The sequence below is a fragment of the Centruroides sculpturatus genome, unplaced genomic scaffold (assembly GCF_000671375.1).
Source record: "Centruroides sculpturatus isolate CEXI.00-Female unplaced genomic scaffold, Cexi_2.0 scaffold1685, whole genome shotgun sequence".
NCBI classification, from domain to species: domain Eukaryota; kingdom Metazoa; phylum Arthropoda; class Arachnida; order Scorpiones; family Buthidae; genus Centruroides; species Centruroides sculpturatus.
Genome location: NW_019385852.1, coordinates 37,360 through 57,338, shown reverse-complemented (window position 1 = coordinate 57,338; position 19,979 = coordinate 37,360). Strand labels below are relative to the sequence as shown.

Below are 19,979 nucleotides of genomic sequence, written 5' to 3'. Positions count from 1 at the left end.
TGCAAGTTTAACTATGACTGCAGAAGTTTCAAGAATTTTGTTTTTAAGCTTTATCTAATTGGAATATAGCTGGTGATCATAATAAGAAAGGAAAAAGTTTGTTGTTCTCATGCCAATTGGAACAACTATTGATAATGAATGCCTGTAAAATTACTTCATTAAAATTAGAGCCTTTCTCTTTTTTATCAAAAGATATACAGTTGACCCCCCTATAACGTGCGTTCCTATAACGTAGCGAAGAAACTGTGTTCGGTTTTCCCCCACGCTTATGTACAGTACCTTAAAGTTCTTTCTCGGCTTAAATCATTGTTTAACCGCGATCTCTTTAATTACTGTTTGTATCAGGTTGTCTCTATCACAATTCTTCACCTCAGATTTATTTTGTACGCGCGGACTGTGACTGTCTTTGGTGACTACCTTTAGGTAACAACGTTCTCCCCTATTATGTACCGAGCGAAGTTATAGACAACCTATAACACGTTTTAAAGTCCGCTCTACCACTGTCTCTCCGGACTCTTGCAATTACCATGCTTATAGTGTTATACAATATTTCTGTATATAGCGGCCTCTTGTGGCCTCATCTCTGTGTTAAATGAATTGTCGGGATTATATTGTTTTCCACACTGCGTTGTTGATATTGTAACATAATACGTATTTATCTATCATTTGCGATGCGGTCGCTCTAAGGCCCACCCACCTTCTCCTTAACCCACTTAACTTTCTACCTTATTCCTTTTCTTCTATCTACTATCCTCTAAAAATACTCTCAACATCTTCATTTTTACAACTTAATCCTTTACTTCATAACTTTCTATTCTATGAGGCTAAGTCTAATTCAATAATAGACAGCCTCCTTAATTCTGTAATAATAAATAAATAAATAAATAACGTAGCGAAAAAATTGCAGCAACATTCGTTTAAAGGAGCTCCTAAAACGTCGTCGCCGACTCGTTTCGCGACAAGATTGATAGAATCTGGACCAATAGTGGATGAGCAGCCGAACTACTTTCCTCTGCCCTGCGCCACGCTACGGAGCGGCTAAATTGAGTTTGCTATCGTCTGTACAGTATTATATATAAATTAGGTACTGTACATATAATTATATATTAATTATACATAAATTAGGTACTGTATATATAATTATATATTAACTTAATTTATTGTAACTTTATTATAATTATATATATGCTTTCTGCCGCCTGGCAACACGCTACGGAGATTTTAGGCTAGTAAGTTGAGTTTATTATCGTCTGTACAGTATGTAAATTAGGTACCGTAAGTCTAATACAGCACTAATTTTATACATTTCTTGTGAAAGAAACACTTCTTATTCAACGGCCATAAAAATTATTTAGATTAATGATGTCTCCAAAGGTCAAGTTATTTTTCTGCGAAAAATTCGTTATCAGAAATCGCGGCCACCGTTTCGTGTGCTGTTCTGCGACGAAAACAAGCTTTGAGCAACGGCGTAGTCGAACGGTACACACCGGTAAGTAATCCTATTTTTTGTTTATAGCATAGTTTATACAGATTATTCCCAAAAAATTATACATGTTTTGGAAATGTTGAGTGGAATTAGTCTAGAATCGGTTAATTTTATAGAAGAAAACCTTTCAAACAGCCTTAGTCCGTAAAGTTCACACCTATCGGGCTACGATTGGCTCATGTATTTAATCATTCCTACAACATAAAATTCGATTAACGTGGAACGTATCTAAGCGTTATAGGGGGGGTCTACTGTATAGGATAACTTTGATGACATGTGATTAGGTTATCATTGGTTGGTTCATTTTTCTAGAATTTTGTTGTAGTTATATGTCAAATGTGTGCACTCACTAATCAACATGTAAAACTTATAGCCATTGTCTGCATGGCTGCAAATTGTGATGCCACTTTAGAGTTAGTGTAATAAAAACTTTTATTATGTTTTACATGTATAGATCTATGATTGATATTAAAGAAAGTGTTGTGTATGCATTCATAGTCCTCTACCTGCTTCTTGTTTGTGTTGGTGAGCTTTTTGCTGAGGTCTGGTTTTGTGTTCTCGGGCTCTATTGAGTGTTTTTTACTGCTGTTTTTTGTCATTTTAGTTAGTATTTGTGTTACTACTTAGATTTTGAGTCAGTTTTTCATTCTCATTAAGTTAGATTTTTCTTTTTCATGTGTTTTTCATCTGTTAGACTTAACTAGCTTGGTTATGTTTTGGTGTTCCCAGGTAGAAACAGTTTCTTTGATTTAATCAGTTTAATTTTACTCTTTTTCAACTTCCACTCGATTAAACCAGCAAAAAACAAGAAGGTATTTTGTAAATTTTCAGTTTTTAGGATGTTTTTCAGTTAGTCTTCTCTTAGTTTATGTCTAAGTTATATAGTTCTCTTTTTGTAGTTAATTAGGTCTTCGGGCATTTAATTTCCCCTATAATTTTGGTTTTTCTCAGTCAACTAGTTTGAGTTTTTCAAGTTTTCTGGTTTTATCTGCATTGCAGTATTTTTTGTTTTTCTGAGTTGTTCTTGAGCCTTTTAGGTTGTAAGTTTATAGTTAGGTTTTACTAGGCCAGTTTCAACCGCCTAGTTTCTGTTTTTTGTAGTTAGTTTTCCCTTTGTAATTCGTTCCCTTATTAGGTGCTTTGTTCCCCCTGTTAGGCCACCCCATTTTCATGTTTTTTGTTTATACTGTTTTGCAGTATTTTGGTTTTCAGTTCTGTTCTTTTCCTTGGTTTAAGTTATAAGATAGTTTAAGTAGAACCCTACACTATTAACATGATAGGTTCAATGACTGGAAAGTCTATCCAGCTCAGGACCCTGGCTATCACATCAATGCAAGAAGCAAATCTTCCTTCTCTGGCAAGACAGGTAGGACCGTGACACCATTGGTAGGCTCACCTATACTTTCATCCCCAATGTTGACACTACTGTGATTCTTTGCCACTTTTAACCTAGTTACACCCTCACTCAGCTACTTACAGGACACAGAAGCTTTAAGCAATACTTGCATAGATTTAACAATGCAATTGTGGTATTCAGGAGGACCAAACACCACTTTACTTAGTTTTTTATTGCAATAGATACAATCACATTAGGGATAGTTTAATGAGAGCTGCTATTCTTGAAGGGTACAACTGGCATTGCAATCTGCACCATCTCATTCACACACAATGTTCCATCATCTACTTGCATTCGTATCCCTTAGTGGGGTTCTTGGGAGCACTCTCCCTGCGGCATGGATGGAAATTATCTTTCCCTTGCTTTGTTTCAACTATTGGTATATAGCTGCTTTCAACTTTGTATTTTCTTTTTAATTCTTATTTTCCGTCTTCTTTTCGGTCCTAGTTAGATTAGGGACTCTTAGCTTGATTTCTGGTTAGGTTTGTTCTAGTTTATGGGAAGTAAGTTAATGTTTAAAAAAATAAAATAAAAATTTTTAAATATTTTAAAAATTTGGGGTTTTGCATATTTGTCTTTTGTTTGTTTTTTCGTGCTGTCTGTCTAGCTGTTAAGTAATATTAAGATTTGCACTCACATTCAGTTTTATTAGTATTAAGTAGATATAAGTCTTCCTACTAACAGCAACTTGGCACTAACTTCTACACTTAGCTATTCAGGGTTGCACTCAATTATCGGTGTCCGCTATACTCAGGTTTACTTTTAGACACTTTGGGGGACTACAGCCTTGCAGCATAAAAATTGCATGCCAACATCAAACATAGCCATACTGTAGCCATATGTATGCTGTTCAGGGGATCCTACCTTTCTCTACTATCTATCTCTTCTCCCTTCTTCTTTCCCTCCCCTTTCCCTTACCCTCTTTTCTGCCAGCTAAACACCTGGTGTACAGCCAAAGTCTTTCTTGTGTGTGTGTGTGTGTATATTCATGATCATCGGATAAGTCATTGCAAAACATGACTGCTGTCTATAAAGGTTGAAATAATATTGGGTTGATGAAAAAGTTTCTGGAATTTTCTAGTACAGTATTTATTTCAAAAACAAAAAATGGCAATTATCTTCTTGAATCAACTATTACATTCAAGCACATCAATTGGACAGGTCATGGATTTCTGCTGAATAAAACCCAGACTGTCTTTACTCAAAGAACTCTGAGTGCAATTTTCACCTCATCATCAGCAGCAAACTGCTTTCCATCGAACAGATGGTACAATGTCTGGACTATGGGAGGCTCTTTCTCACTCCTCATATCCAAGATCAAACAGCTTCTAGATGAACCTTGACATGTGTGGTCTTGCAGACCTTTCCAATGACAGTTAAGTGATAAACTACAGTAAACTGGTGATGACCAAGTGTCTTGCATGGTCAGGTGTGAAATAAAGCCTTCTGAGCATGGCTTATCATATGAGTGGCTTTAAATTTACTGAACTGATTGCAGACTTGGAGACCACATTCTTGCCAAACAATTGCACCATATGATGATAAGATTTAACTGCTTTCATACCAAAGTGGAAATTATAAAACATTGGCAAACTTAACATCACCACACACAATATTTTTTTCATTTGTACATTGCACAAGAAACTTCTATAAATTGTTTTCTGACAGATGGCATCGATTATTCTAGAAAATTCTAGAAACTTACTTGGATTATTTGCATCAATCTATCTTTTGGTTACACAATTCCAATATGCAGCATAAGTTTGTGAAAATGCTTTGTCAATTTACAGAAGCTGTTTGCTAAATAAACTATAAGAGAAATACAATAATGGGGACCTAAAACTGCATTGTAACAATATACACAATATTAGAGAACTTGCCATCCTGTCTACACTAAGTTGTTTTAAGTCGGCCCATTATCCAATTATATTAGGTTGTTCAGAAAGTAAGTTCGGTTTTTTACCACTAGACAGATTAGTCATATTTTTCCCGCCATTTTCATCCTTAACTATATTATCATTATATATTTTGACAGCTAGCATTTTAAGACTTTTGTAAAAAATTTTGTTTGATTCTGTGCAATTGTTTATTTTTTGTGTCCCATCAAATATGGAAGATTGAAAGCATCATTTTCGGCATATTTTGCTTTTTTATTACCAAAAAATCAAAATGCTGTTCAAGCAAGAAAAAAATTGTGGTACAGTACATGTATGGAGATGATGTGTTGAGAGAAAGACAGTGCCAAAACTGGTTTACAAAATTTCATTCTGGCAATTTCAATATTGAAGATGCACCATGTTCAGGATGGCCAGTTGAAGCCAATGAAAACAAAATAAAGGTACTGATTGAAGCAAACTGCCGAATAACAGCACGTGAAATCACTAAGATTAAATTTGTCAAATTGAACTGTTTATGATTGCTTGAAACAAATTGGTTTCGTTTCAAAGCTTGACATATGGGTTCCACATGTTTTTAAAGAGAGATGATGTCTTTGGTGGATTTAAAAAAATTTTTTTTTGAGCTTTTACCAGACAATTTAACAATTAAGTAAATTAAACTTCACTCTGACACCGGGGATGAATTACTAAATACTGAACCTGTTACCGGTGTAATTTGCGTGAAAAAACTTTTTCCACAAACGTTTTCGAGCTTCCAAATAGCTCTTCTTCAGGTAGAGAAAAAATTCCGACGAAACACTTTGAAAAATGGAACGTAGATATTTAAATAAAAAACCGAATCTAAAAATAGAACGCAGATGTTTAAACAAAAAATATGAAACTCGCATAACGAACGATCATTAAGATGGTCATGCGCATTCGTGCGTTGATGTTGCTATTTATAGATCGTTGTTTATGAGGGCCTGCCACGCTATAGAAAGATTTATCTCATCCTTCCGATTTATACATGTGGTCCGGTGGTTAGCCTTACAGATGGATATAGCTTCCCGCCATTTTAGTTGTTCCAGGTGGAATGTAGTGTCGATGATGTCGGCTTTGTCGAACTCTGGTTCTACATCGGGATCAGATGCAAAGGTGGTTAGGGCCGTGGTGTACCGCCCATGCTGAAGGTCTGCTTGATGTTCTTGCACTCTGGTATTTAAAGATCGCTTGGTTGAGCCGATATAGACAAGGTTCTCGTTACATCTGTTATCTTTCAGCGGGATAGAGTACACGCCAGGAAGCCTGCTACGAACTGGACTGCCTTTTCCATTTCTGAGGATGTCGTAGATTGTTGGGCATCTTCTATAGGCTATTTGTAATTGTTGTTTTCCGGCGATCTCAGCGTATATCGCTTTAACATATGGGTTAAACGTGACTGGGAGGCGTGTACGTTCATCCTGGTCAGTGTTGGTCTTCGTACTCATAGTGGGTGCGTATTGTGAGCGTTGATGTCGCTCAATTAGACGGTGTGTTAGACCATGGTAACCGTGCTTGGCTGCTATCCTCTTGATATAATTCAATTCGGTGTTGAGGGCTTGCGTGGTGGACGAGTGGGAAAAGGCCCTTTTAATCAAAGTATATATCCGATGTCATTCTTTCGCATACATCTCCCACCTGGTAGCGAACCTCTACTTAAGAAGGTAAGGCTACTATGCCTCAACAGGGCTATTCGAACTACCAGAAAACAGATTTTCTCGAGACTCAAAGACCTAATCGAGACCGAAAACTCGTTATTCCTTATGGGCCTTGACGTATTGGCAAGAGAGAATACTAGGCTAATTCCCATCCAAGAGCGTCTAAGTGCCAACCTAAAAAGACGCTACCATAAGAAACTGAACTGGATACTAAGATTTCAAGTACCAAAAAGACGACAACACCCTACATTCCCGTTTGTCATATGGGACAACGTTAAACCTCCTAAGTTCGTCATGGATGTATTGAAACATGGTCCGACCTTTGCATCTCCACCTCCTATAAGCGGGTATAAGGACCTCATTCCAGATTTGGAACTCCTAGTAAAAAGCCTACCAGATACACAAAAAGAGTACTACAGATGGTTAGCCACACTAAGAATGAAGAAAACTAAAGAACAACCTGAGGTCACCGAGCTGAGAAATAAACTTAGACGCACGAGCGAGTGGATGCAACGTAACGAGATCATTCTCACCAGGGCGGATAAATCTAAAACGTTAGTCCTCATGAGACGCAGCACCTACCGCCAAGGCTTAAAGGAATACATCAATATCACCCAATGTGAAAAAGAGAATGAAAACGTGGTGGACAAAATACAAAATAAAGTTAAGAGATTTGCAAGCTCCAAATTGGCAAAACGCCTTGCATTGGACAACATAATAGTCGATTCTCCGGATACACCAAGACTTTTTGCATTTGCCAAAACGCACAAAATGGGCTAACAATTACGTCCAATAGTCGATAAAATCAGAGCTCCCACAAGAAAATTGGAGAAAGCCATTCACAACCTACTTTCTCCCCACCTCAAGGGCTACCCGTATACCATCGATAACCCAGTTGAGCTCATCCACCTCCTTCGGGTTTTGTCTTCGACGCCGCAGTATATTACCGTGCTAGACTTTAAATCTATGTACCCATCGGTGGAGCTCCCTCCAGCTTTTTGCTCCCTTAGGGACTTTTTGCTTAATTTGACTCAAGAACAAGCATTACACCAGCAAGTCATTGAATTAGCCCATCTGATCTGTTATAATTCTATCTTTGCGTTTGACGGAGAAGTCTACAAACAAAAAAGAGGAGTCCCCATGGGTAGCCCAGTATCCGGGGACCTATGCGAAATGGTCGTTAGGCAACTTGAACGAAAAATACTTCCACTGTTCCTCCCGAACATCTTACTCTATAGGAGGTATGTGGACGACATCCTCATCATGTGGAAGACAATACCTGACATCTCAAATTTCGTACAAACCGTTAACGATAATCCCTACGGCCTAACGCTGGAAATGGAACAATCTAGCAATACTGAGGTCCATTTTTTGGATATAAACATTAAAGTAGAAGGATCCGCCATCGTCACGTCGGTATACCGTAAACCTTATGCCGCCTCTATATACATACTGGTAGGTTCATCTGACCCATTCACCTACAAGGCTGCAGCATTTAATACTTTGATTAAAAGGGCCTTTTCCCACTCGTCCACCACGCAAGCCCTCAACACCGAATTGAATTATATCAAGAGGATAGCAGCCAAGCACGGTTACCATGGTCTAACACACCGTCTAATTGAGCGACATCAACGCTCACAATACGCACCCACTACGCGTACGAAGACCAACACTGACCAGGATGAACGTACACGCCTCCCAGTCACCTTTAACCCATATGTTAAAGCGATATACGCTGAGATCGCCGGAAAACAACAATTACAAATAGCCTATAGAAGATGCCCAACAATCTACGACATCCTCAGAAATGGAAAAGGCAGTCCAGTTCGTAGCAGGCTTCCTGGCGTGTACTCTATCCCGCTGAAAGATAACAGATGTAACGAGAGCCTTGTCTATATCGGCTCAACCAAGCGATCTTTAAATACCAGAGTGCAAGAGCATCAAGCAGACCTTCGGCATGGGCGGTACACCACGGCCCTAACCACCTTTGCATCTGATCCCGATATAGAACCGGAGTTCGACAAAGCTGACATCATCGACACTACGCCCCACCTGGAACAACTAAAATGGCGGGAAGCTATATCCATCTGTAAGGCTAACCACCGGACCACATGTATAAATCGGAAGGATGAGATTAATCTTTCTATAGCGTGGCAGGCCCTCATAAACAACGATCTATAAATAGCAACATCAGCGCACGAATGCGCATGACCATCTTAATGATCGTTCGTTATGCGAGTTTCATATTTTTTGTTTAAACATCTGCGTTCTATTTTTAGATTCGGTTTTTTATTTAAATATCTACGTTCCATTTTTCGAAGTGTTTCGTCGGAATTTTTTCTCTACCTGAAGAAGAGCTATTTGGAAGCTCAAAAACGTTTGTGGAAAGAAGTTTTTTCATGCAAATTACACCGGTAACAGGTTCAGTATTTAGTAATTTAACAATTGATTCGAAGGTGTACTGCCATCGAGTAAACAAATTGAGTAATATCATCAAACAGAAAAGGCATCCAGAATTGATCAACAAAACAGGTATAGTGTTTTACCATGATAATGTCAAATTTCACACAAGTTTGGTAACTCGTCAGAAACTGTTATAACTTAGATGGGATGTGCTATCACACCAACCATATTCACCAATCAAGCACACTCAGATTATTACTTGTTCTGGTCTATACAAATTATTTTTAACTGTAAGACATTGTCAAAAATCACTTGGATCAGTTTTTTGTAAGCAACAATCAAAACTTTTATGAATGTGAAATCATGCTACTACCAGAAATGATAACAACAGATATTTGACCAAAATGGTTGATATATAATTCAATAAAATATTTATTATAAAAATATTGTGTTTTTTCCATGGAAAAAACGAACTTACTTTCTGAACAACCCACTATTTTAACAGCTCCTGTGTGAAATTTTTGTTGTTTGTTTTTTTACATGATCAAGAACAAAATGTTTGTTTTAATTGTAACCAACAAACAGCATCTGATATACAAATCAAGACTGTTGTGCATTCCTGTTCTAATTATTTTGCAAGTGTTGTGACTTGGACACTTAAACATGCATTGAAGAATATAAAGTATTTTTCAATATTTGAATAGACCTTTTACTTTAAAAAATATCATTGCAACCCATCATCTGATTTAGAAAATACAGTAAATAAAAGACTCAGTGTTAAAGACTTGAATTCCTGTCTAAAAAAATTTTATGTCATGGGCAAAGGCAAGTGAAATAGGAAATGTTTTTTGCAGAATTTTTCACATTTTATTCACATTAACAGAATTTTGTTAATAATGCTTTCTTCCATTAGTGTCCACCTTCAATCGAAAACGAATTGTTTTTGTAAACTGCAGCAGTTGTGACTGGCAAGGTGATGAAGTCTTCAAGTTCTTTGCTGACTACCATTCTAAAAGATTAAAATCTTCAAGATCTGTAATGTTTGCTCTCCTGTAAACTTCTCACATGTCATCAGGAATAAAAATTTGATTTTGGTTCACGTAATTTCATTCACTTCTTACAGCAAGTAACTGCCGAGTTCAAATGTTTTGCAAAACATCATGTTGGATGTTTCAGAAGAGTTTGATATTTTCATCTAAAACAATAATCATGCAACTCAGAGAATGAATTAAACAAAAAATGGTGCTTGGAGATCATCAAGCAGCATCTTTATCATTTCTGTGCACTCAAAAGATAAGTTGTTTAATAAATTTTGCATTATGCTGTTGTTATATTTAAGAAGAAACACTCCTGGGTGATTCACAAGTCCCTGGATCTACTGATATGAAGATATCCTACAGTAAAAATAATAACTTGTACTGGAACTAGAAAGAATTAATCAAAATTATCACCTTTTTACAAATTCCAGCAAATAATTTATTATTATAAAAACGTTTTCGATCGTCTTTAGCGTTCATCATCAGTTAAAAAGAACATTAAAAATAGAACAAAATCAAATTTACGAAAAAATAAGCACTCATCATTACGCATGTGCAGTTATTATTTTTTCGTAAATTTGATTTTGTTCTATTTTTAATGTTCTTTTTAACTGATGATGATCGCTAAAGATCGAAAACGTTTTTATAATATTAAATTATTTGCTGGAATTTGTAAAAAGGTGATAATTTTGATTATATCCTACAGTATCAAGCAAGGAACCCTATCTAGCAAATAATGCCATTAACAAATTTCTAAGATGTGTGTGTATAGCCTGGTTTGGATTGCGTAAATTGACAACTTGGCTGGCACTTTTTTGACTTTAAGAATTTATAAAAGCTTGTCAAAATATTTTGCAAGTGTGACAGTAGAATGTCTTTCAAATGATGACAGAATTATGCAGAATATATACATATGTTACCTAATAAGCATTGGGAAACATCCACACTATTTTGATTGTATCTTAACTTTTCTACCTGCCCAAGATTGGTATATATGCCCTTTCTTCTTGTCTATATTCTGTCCAAAAGCATTTTTGCTTCATTGACCACATGAAAAACAAAGTGAACATGATTTTGTTATATGGATTTGATATGTTAATTGTTTTATGGTCTACTTTGCAAATTAAAAATAAGTGGATCAAAAAGTTGGACAATTTTTTGAGTATTATATTTGTTAATTTTAAAACTCACAACACAAATAACACTTTTAAATTGAATATAAAATACTACTACTACTACTACTAATTAACAGTATGGTATCTTACATGAAAAAAAAATCAAACTTTTTGATCAACCCAATATTTAAAACATTCAACTTTAAATTATTTACCTTGTTGTATACAGTTTTGAACTTCTATAATTTTAGTGGTCTTTTTTCCATATAATAAAAGATCATTGTCAATCTGAAACCTCTCTTTTGCAGCAGTACTTGCAGAAAAGGAAGATTCCACTTTTATGCATGATTTTTAGCTGTTAACAGCCAGATGGCTTTCTTGACACATTTTATAGTAAATGATTACCCTATGTGTGGCAGCAGTACAAGACCAAGTGTACACATTGAACTCACATTTCATTATCACTTTTCATTTTTAAAACCACAAATTCTCTTTGGGGTTTATAAATATTAACTAGTTGTACCTGGCCACGCATTGCTATGGCTCAAAATGTATATTATAAATGTATAACACTCCCTGCAGGAAGGAATTTCAAAAAATTCCTTCTTAGTGTACATTCTCTTGACATAACGCTATTAAAACACAAAACACCACATCTAAAATAGTATAAAGGAAGACCAGTTCTTCACAGTCAGCCTTAATTTTGTCCCCCTCCCCTGCAGGGGGAATTTTGACATCTATATAATATAAAACATGCATGTTATTTGAATGCAACATTGTGTCAAAATTTCAAAGCAATTGGTTAAGAACTTTCCGCGATTTAAGATTTTGAACAAATGAACATTTACATTTTTATTTATATAGATTAAAACATGTTAGCAACAAATGCATTGATTAGAAATATCATAAACAACATAGAGCACTTCCCTGCAAATAGTTTTTGTGTTGCTGACAGGCAAGCAAATTTGTATCGTTTGAGTAAGCACTTGTAACAGTATTTTTGTATAAATTTAAACTGCAAAGTAGGTCTAAGAGTATATTGCTGTAATGCTAAGTTTGTTATTATTTAATTACCAATATTACACTGGTGTGCAAACTTATGCAACAATGTAATTTTTAAACAGACAGCCATGAAATTGTAGAGAAGGGATTGTTGCAATCAGTAGAAAGGTGGTTTGTATTCAGGAAGAAGACATCACAGGTGATGTGAGGGCACATAGAACATGTGCAGTAAGTGTGCATAGTGCAAGACTACAATAAGAAAGCTTTGATTCCATACTGTATGCGTTCTATTCATTTTTGTGCTAGTATGCTTTCTTCATCCTTTAAGTACAAAATACTGTCTCCCAAATGATTTCTTGCAGAGCTATGGCAAAAAAACAATTGTTGCTTAAGTTTTGCACACCAGTGTATATTTTATTATTTCAGTATTGTATGATTGTTTTGAAAATCATTCTTTATCATGTGAACTGTATACAATTATAAATGCAGGCTCTTAATGAATAGTTCTTCAAAATTACATTTTTGGAAATACTTTCACCAAATTGTAAAAATTATTTTTTGATATTGTGCTACTAAATAATTGCTGTCTTGGCTTCTAGAAAAGCTAACCAAAAAAAAAATATGATACTACATTTCACTCATATTTGTGAGGATCATTGTAGGGCAAGTGTTTGGTGACACCTGGAACTAGCTCTGCTATACATTGCAAGCTGCACTTATCCAATTTCAGCCTTATAAAGTATGGTTATTCATAGTCTCTTGAGGTAAATATCTTACAGGCACATTAGAAGTGAATCTTGCAACTTTGTGCAAAATATCTTGAATCATCCATACCTGAAAATTGTTCTCACAATGAATTAGCGTTATACTTTGGCTATTGTACTGAGAAGATCCCCCCTAATGCATTTTTAAAATTTTGATTGAATTTTTTTTTCTTTTTCAGGAACTTGAGGAAAGACCACCTTCAGACACGGAATATAGTGTGTCATTTTAAATATTTAATTTTCTTTTGTGCAATAAAGTTTTTATTATTTAGAACAAATTCTTGACTTATGTACAATCTAATATTAAATAAGACAAACAGAAAACAATCACTGGCTCAGATGTGGTCGAAAAGGAAGAATGGAACCAAATACCACATGCTGCATCACTGGAAATTTTGATAACACCTAGAATAACAAATTTTCTATCAAATTATTCAATACCTGATTTCAATGTCTAAAGATTGATCAAAAGTATTACCTCTGCTTTGTACATTTTAATGAGTCCTGAATTTACTTTTCCCCAACTTGCAGCTCCACTAACATTCCACAATGTGTTGGAATGTTCATAAAAAGGACCAGTTTTCACCTTGAATAAAAATTGCACTTATATAATTTTAAATACACAAAAAAATTGTACAATTCAAATATCAATTTCTTTTATTGTGTCCCAAAAGTCAAAATACATTTTTGCCTATGGATTCAAAGTGCTCAAATTGACCATCTCATCTTTTAGTGCAAGAATTGTCCTGGGCCTATTCCAATAAACTCTGACTTCAGATGGCCCAAGAAAAACACCAATTGGTGTTAAGTCTGAAAATCTTAGAAGCCATTCATCTGGACCTCACATGTTTGATGTAAAAATTTTCATATGAAGAATGCATATGCATTCAGAGTTTTGGGACACCTTGAAAATGTTAAAGATTACTCATGAGGATTTCAAGCTGAATTGATGCTATTGTCTTTTGTTTTCAAAATTGGTCTTGTATAGATTTCCTATACAAGGGGAACCAAAAAAACCGAATTGAGAGTGCACTGCCATTCGTAGACGTAGTAGAGAGTTCTCCTGTTACCAGGTTGTTCAATAAGTTTTGTCGTTCGATAAGAAAAACACAATTTTATGGTTTGAAATACATTTTATTATTCAATATAATCTCCCTGAACTTCAATACACTTGTTCCAGTGATCTTCTAATTTATGGATTCCATCCCTAAAGTGAGAATCGGGAAGACTGTCGAAATATGCATCCACGGCTGCTATTACCTCTTCGTTCGATGAAAATCGTTTCCCACGCATGAATTTTTTTAGATGTGAGAACAGCCAGAAGTCAGAGGGAGCTAAATCTGGCGAATAGGGAGGATGTTGCAACAATTCGTATTTTAATTTACTGATTTTCGCAATGGTTTTTTGAGCTGTGTGAGAGGGGGCGTTGTCTTGATGAAAAATGATTTTTTTCTTTTTTAAACCAGGTCTTTTCTCACGAATTTTTACATCTAGCTGGTCCAAAAGGTTACAATAATAATCTGAGTTTATTGTTTTACCAGTTTGGAGGTAATCCACAAACAAAATTCCTTTTGCATCCCAAAAAACTGATGCTAACACCTTCTTGGCCGATTTCTGGACCCTAACACGCTTCGGAGCCGAAGTACCGGGTTCACACCACTCTTTAGCCTCTTGTTTTGATTCAGGATCATGGTGGTAGACCCATGTCTCATCCATAGTGATGAAACGACGCACAAAATCCTTTTTATCCTTTCTAAAACGCTCCAAATGTTGCTGAGAAAGTTGCATTCGAATGTGTTTTTGTTCCATAGTTAACGAATGCGGCACCCATTGTGCACACAGCTTTCTGTAACCCAAAACTTCAGCCAAAATATTGCTCACACTGCCTAACGAAATCCCTAGGGCTTCTACTAAATCTCTCTCGGTTAATCGACGATCTTCCAAAACCATATGCTGTATTTTTGCTACGATTTCTGGTGTTGATGCACTTTTTGGACGCCCTTCACGTGGATCGTCTTCAAGACTCGTACGACCACGTTTAAATTCAGCAACCCATCTTTCTACTGTTCTGATTGAAGGTGAAGAGTCCTTATACACTTTTAACAATCGTTCATGAATTTGTTTTGGTGCTACACCTTCCAAAAATAAGAATTTTATCACTGCACGATATTCGATTTTTTCCATCGTAAAAAAAATACAATGACACGTCGACTTTGAACAGCTGCAAATATACAATGAGTTGACGGATCTACTTGAAACTTGACACGTGTTTATGAAATAGTAGTACTACTTATAGAATAATAAAGTGACGCTCCTAGTAGTGCCACCTCTTATCGAACGACAAAACTTATTGAACAACCTGGTACATGGGGTTAGTAGAGACCTTCACGAAATAGCTGTCCAAACGGTATCAGTTTGTAGGTTTACGTTTGAGCGTAGTGTTGTGTTTCTCTTACTGTTATTTTGTTCCACCTGCAAAGTTGACATGATGAAAACGTTGAAAAATCCGCCAAAAAAGTGTTAAAACATCTGCGAGAGGACGTGTGAAGGAAACGCCCAGAATTTTGGCGATCAAGTGACTGGTTCCTTCATCACAACAATGCCCCGCACACATGGCCTTACAAGTGACCCACTATTTGGCCTCTCATTTCCCACCCTCCATATTTACCAGACCTAGCCCCATGCGACTTTTTTCTGTTTCCAAGAATGAATAAAAGTCTAAAAGGGAAGCATTTTGATGATGTGGAGGCAGTAAAAACAGCTTCGCTAAGGGCACTGGACAATATCAAGGTTGAAGAGTTCCAGAGATGCTTCAAACAATAGGGAAAAAGACTTCACAAGTGCATCACACCTAATGGAGAGTACTTTGAAAGTGACTGAAGGAATTTTGTAAAGAACTTTAAGTTTTTATATGAAAAATCCGGTTATTTTTGGGTCCCCCCCACATGGTACAAGACCAACTTGGAGTACTTAATGCTGACTTCAATTTCTATCATATTAAAATAATAATGTGTGTGTGTGTATATACACATACAAATGTTTAGTAGTAGCAAATCAGTTTTTTTTTTTGTAATGTATAACTAGAAATTAAGTTTTCAGTTGGACCACATTAGATTCAACTGTTCAATATATCATCTGTTAATAACTAATGTAGAAAAATATGGAACTGATGGATATTCATTCACAAATGCAGTTTTCTATAATGCATATTGAAATAAGTTAAATATAATTGCTCTTAACTTTTGCTATAAATATATACCAATGGTATTAAAGTATTTATTTTATGGTTAAATTTAAATATGTGTTCTTATTCAGATTTTTAGATATAAATTTACCTTTATTATAATGATCGTAATGAAAATATTGAATTTCTACAAACATAATAAAATCCATTTCAGTATATTTTGGAATTAACACAAGCAAACATTATGTCACACACATTGTTGAAATCTGATTATTAAATTTTAATTAGCAAATTTTGTAATTTTACACTTTGGATGTTCATATAATGAATGACAATGCTCATTGAATAGGATTTAAGAATTCTACTATAAAAACTTATTGGAAGCTTTAAACATCTACATTAATTATATGAACCCACCAATACACACTCAAACATGTTATTAAACAATTTGTTAACAGTTTTGTTTAGGTTTTGATATATTTAGTAAATAATAAACCATTTTTTAAATTTTCACATTAATTTATTTTAATAACAAAATCAGCAGGACTTGAAATTCCTGTGTTTTAGGAAACCAAAGAAGAACTGTTATAAGGATAAGCTTATAGAAGAATGTGAGGGTATAAAAAATGAATTAATGCAGTTTAGGAGAGCAACAGTTAGTGTTTCAAGATGAATAACAGGATGGTCAAAGTGTATGGATATCTTATAAGATTGTGACCTCACAACATCAGGATAATGTTCTGTTTATCATCTTTCACTGTTAATTGAAAACAACTAGAAATTGTTTGATCAATTATTTAATTCATATAGCAATTGGTGATCCTGAAAACAGCCTTAACATATAACAGCAATTCAACTTGGGTTACTGAAACCATACAGAAGACTTAACATGGTAAATAAAGAACTGTCACCCAGCCAATTATATGTAACATCTGTGCTATCAATAGTTCAGTACCATGTTTGACATTTCAAGCTGAACACATCGCAAAATTTAGACATCTACTATACAAGCAAAATGCATTTTTCATTTGTTGGTTAATCAAAACCAACCCAAGCATGTTACCACAAAAGTTTATATCAATTTGGATAATGTGCATCAATAAAGAATTGCATATTAAATGGAATTTTGAGCTTTTAGAACAAGTTCCCATTTCCAGTCTGGTCCCTAAACGTCTGGGCTTCTAATATTTTTACAGCATTTCAAGCTCTGATCAATTAATTAATGAAGAAACTTTGTCCTAAGATTCATAATTTAACTTTAAATTCATTGTAACTGAAAATTTAAAATAATACTTAAAATACTATAATTGTAATTTCATAACATTAAAAAAGCATACCTTATTAATGAATTCTATACATCCCATAAACATGTATTCATTAGCATTTTCAGATGCTATCCTACTATCAGTAAATGATTTTGGTTCCAATTTTGGATGATCTAAGTTAATTTAAACAATGAAATTAAAATGTTTACAGTGTTTTAATTGAGTCATTTAAATATACATACTTATTAACTGTGAACTGCCCCAGATAAATGGTAGGAAATGATAATCATCTAAACTCCAAACACCATGACTTCCAGCAGGTTCCATTCTGTAAGTTTGTTGTAACTCTCTTACCAGAGCTATATACCTATAAAAAATATATGATTAATTTATAAAATCAAATTTTTCAAATTTCATACTAATTTATATCTGATGATAAATACTCTGTTGTGTACTATTCACCAATATTTTTGGTGAATAGTAACAGATTACTGAAATTTACTTTTTCATAACTATTGTTTTATTTATAGTTCAAGGTTTCTAAAAATACATTCTCTTTTTTAAAAATTACTCTGTATAATTCAAATTCTCAAATACAGGATACAGGTATTCCTTGTACAACAACATGGTTTCACTCTAATACAGTTCGAGAATTTAGGAAATCTTCCATACCAAATTTCACAATTTTCAAGTGCAAACTCCATTATTCAATATTTTTTATTCAAGTAACACATTGTCTCAAATTTGCCCATTGAGTTTATAATATTGAAATTTTCTGTTTGTTTTGTGCCTTTTGTCAGGTTTAATGAAAACTGACATTGCAAATTTTTTTTCCTTGTCCTAACCTTCCTATAATCAGGTGTTGTGGTTGCTTTCAGATTTTAGCTTTTAAGACTGTTGCTGTGCTGTTTATACTGTTTTCATCTTTGTATTTTGTAAAGTCTATTTAAACATTTATAGTTAAGTTTTATTAACCTTTTTTTTAATCATTCATAAAAATGATGAATCAAAACAGTGGTATCCTAGTACTCGAACAGGGTAAAAAATTCTGGAAAAAATTGCTCGGTCCTCAACTGAACAAATGCAATCCACTAGAACAAACTTTCGATTAATAACATACTTTTATTTTTTGTCATTTATATAAAAATTGTTTATGATAAAAAAAAAATGAAGATGTTGCTGATATTTCTGATCAAGATCAACAAACAATCTCAGATGATGTCTATACTTTTCAAAAAGAAAATGCCCTGGTTTAACTAAAAATAATATTAATGCATAAAACAGTACTTTTAATTGTGATTGGTAGTTAATTATTGAATGGAAATATGTTTATCAAAGCACTCAATAATTTATTTCTCTTAAAAGAATAGTATATTTTTGTTACTTTTGAAATCCCATGTTTTGCATTAGTCCTTTGATTCGTGTAACACAGCATTTTTCAAAACATGACTACCATGTTATATGAGGGATACCTGTATTATAATTGTAAAAACTTAATATTTTTATCATTTGCATCTTCAGGATTTATATTTTTATTTGAGTAGGAATGTAGAATGTAAACTTTTCATTTTGACATTTCATCTATATATATAAATGGACGTGTGTGTCCCTATATTTCACTTTTCCGCCAAAACTATACATCGCACGTGAATGGTGTTTGTATGTGGTAGTAGCCCCAAGTCTCCATTCATGCACTATGGTGGTTGCGTCTCGATAGCTATAAGGGTGCGGGAGATATGGGGCTGAAAGTGGTTGAAAGTGGTTTTCTATTTCGAATGTTATGTTCGAATTCAACGAATTTGAATTCAAACATAAAATTCGATTATAGAACGATTGTAAATGTTCCAGAAACGTTGAAAAGAGTTCATTTGACTGGACATGAACAGGAGACGTTCAGAAATAGAATCGGGGGACCTAATTCTTGCATTCTGTGAAGACGGGTAAGATTGGCTATAATATAATTATCTTAATCTTCACTATCGTTACTTTTTGCCCACAAATAAAAACCTAGCAAAGCGGGTCCTTGCAGCAAGATTCTAGATTACTTAGAAAAACAGTCTTTTATATATAAAAAACAAAAACTATATTACATACAAATGTACGAACTAATAAAAACCCAGCGAAGCGGGTCCTTGCAGCTAGTAGGTTATAATTCTCATTTGGCTTAACTTTTTTTTTAACTTAAAAAGTAATTATTATTATTGAAGTCATTCTCAATTAAAACAATATAAGGAAACTACAATACTAAGAAGCATGTCCTCAAATTTCATCTATTTTTAATTATGATATATTCGAAGTTTTAGTTAGAATTCTATCCAAGTCTGATTATTTGATAATTTTATTGTTGTTTAAGGGGTGACCCACCTCCATTATCCCCATTCTGAGACCCAGTAAATATAACCAAATGAAGAATTTAATCATGTACAGTTGTCCCTCTATAGTCCAACGTTTTTTAATCCGACATGCTCAGTAGTCCGACGCACCTCCCGTCAAGGTACCCGTCCCTGTTACGTGTCTGCTTGCACAGAAGCATGTCGCGATGTGAATCTCCCCATCCAATTCTTACTCGATGACGCACATTTCGTGTGTTTTATGTGAGCAGTTCTGTTCGAACAGTTGGAGTAGAGAATATTGTAAGTTACTGCTAGCAAAACAATGCGAAATATGTAATTATTTTCGGTAATCCGGACACTTTTGGTAATCTGACACACCTTTGGTCCCATACCTGTCGGATTATCAAGGGACAACTGTAT

The 19,979-nt window shown here is 34.6% G+C and overlaps 2 protein-coding genes across 5 annotated transcripts in view; one reads left to right on the top strand and one right to left on the bottom strand.

The window, feature by feature from the left end:
• The window catches only part of LOC111642519 (Fanconi anemia group D2 protein homolog), a 22,459-nt gene extending 9,404 nt beyond the window's left edge, over positions 1-13,055 (top strand). For 3 of the 4 annotated variants that reach the window (XM_023388871.1, XM_023388869.1, XM_023388870.1), the window contains one exon: positions 12,957-13,055. In XM_023388871.1, coding sequence (XP_023244639.1) covers positions 12,957-13,007 — 51 coding nt within the window. In that variant the 3' untranslated portion in view covers positions 13,008-13,055. Of the gene's footprint in view, positions 1-9,772; positions 10,316-12,956 lie in introns of those variants that run through there. The other variant, XM_023388873.1, reaches the window with a different exon arrangement.
• LOC111642520 (serine/threonine-protein phosphatase 2A activator-like) overlaps positions 13,041-19,979 on the bottom strand; it is a 24,919-nt gene continuing 17,980 nt past the window's right edge. Inside the window, exons 7-10 of the mRNA XM_023388874.1 lie at positions 17,469-17,593; positions 17,299-17,399; positions 13,256-13,363; positions 13,041-13,182 (exon numbers count right to left, since the gene is read on the bottom strand). Of these exons, the coding sequence (XP_023244642.1) occupies positions 13,105-13,182; positions 13,256-13,363; positions 17,299-17,399; positions 17,469-17,593 (412 nt within the window). The 3' untranslated portion in view covers positions 13,041-13,104. The remainder of the gene's footprint in view (positions 13,183-13,255; positions 13,364-17,298; positions 17,400-17,468; positions 17,594-19,979) is intronic.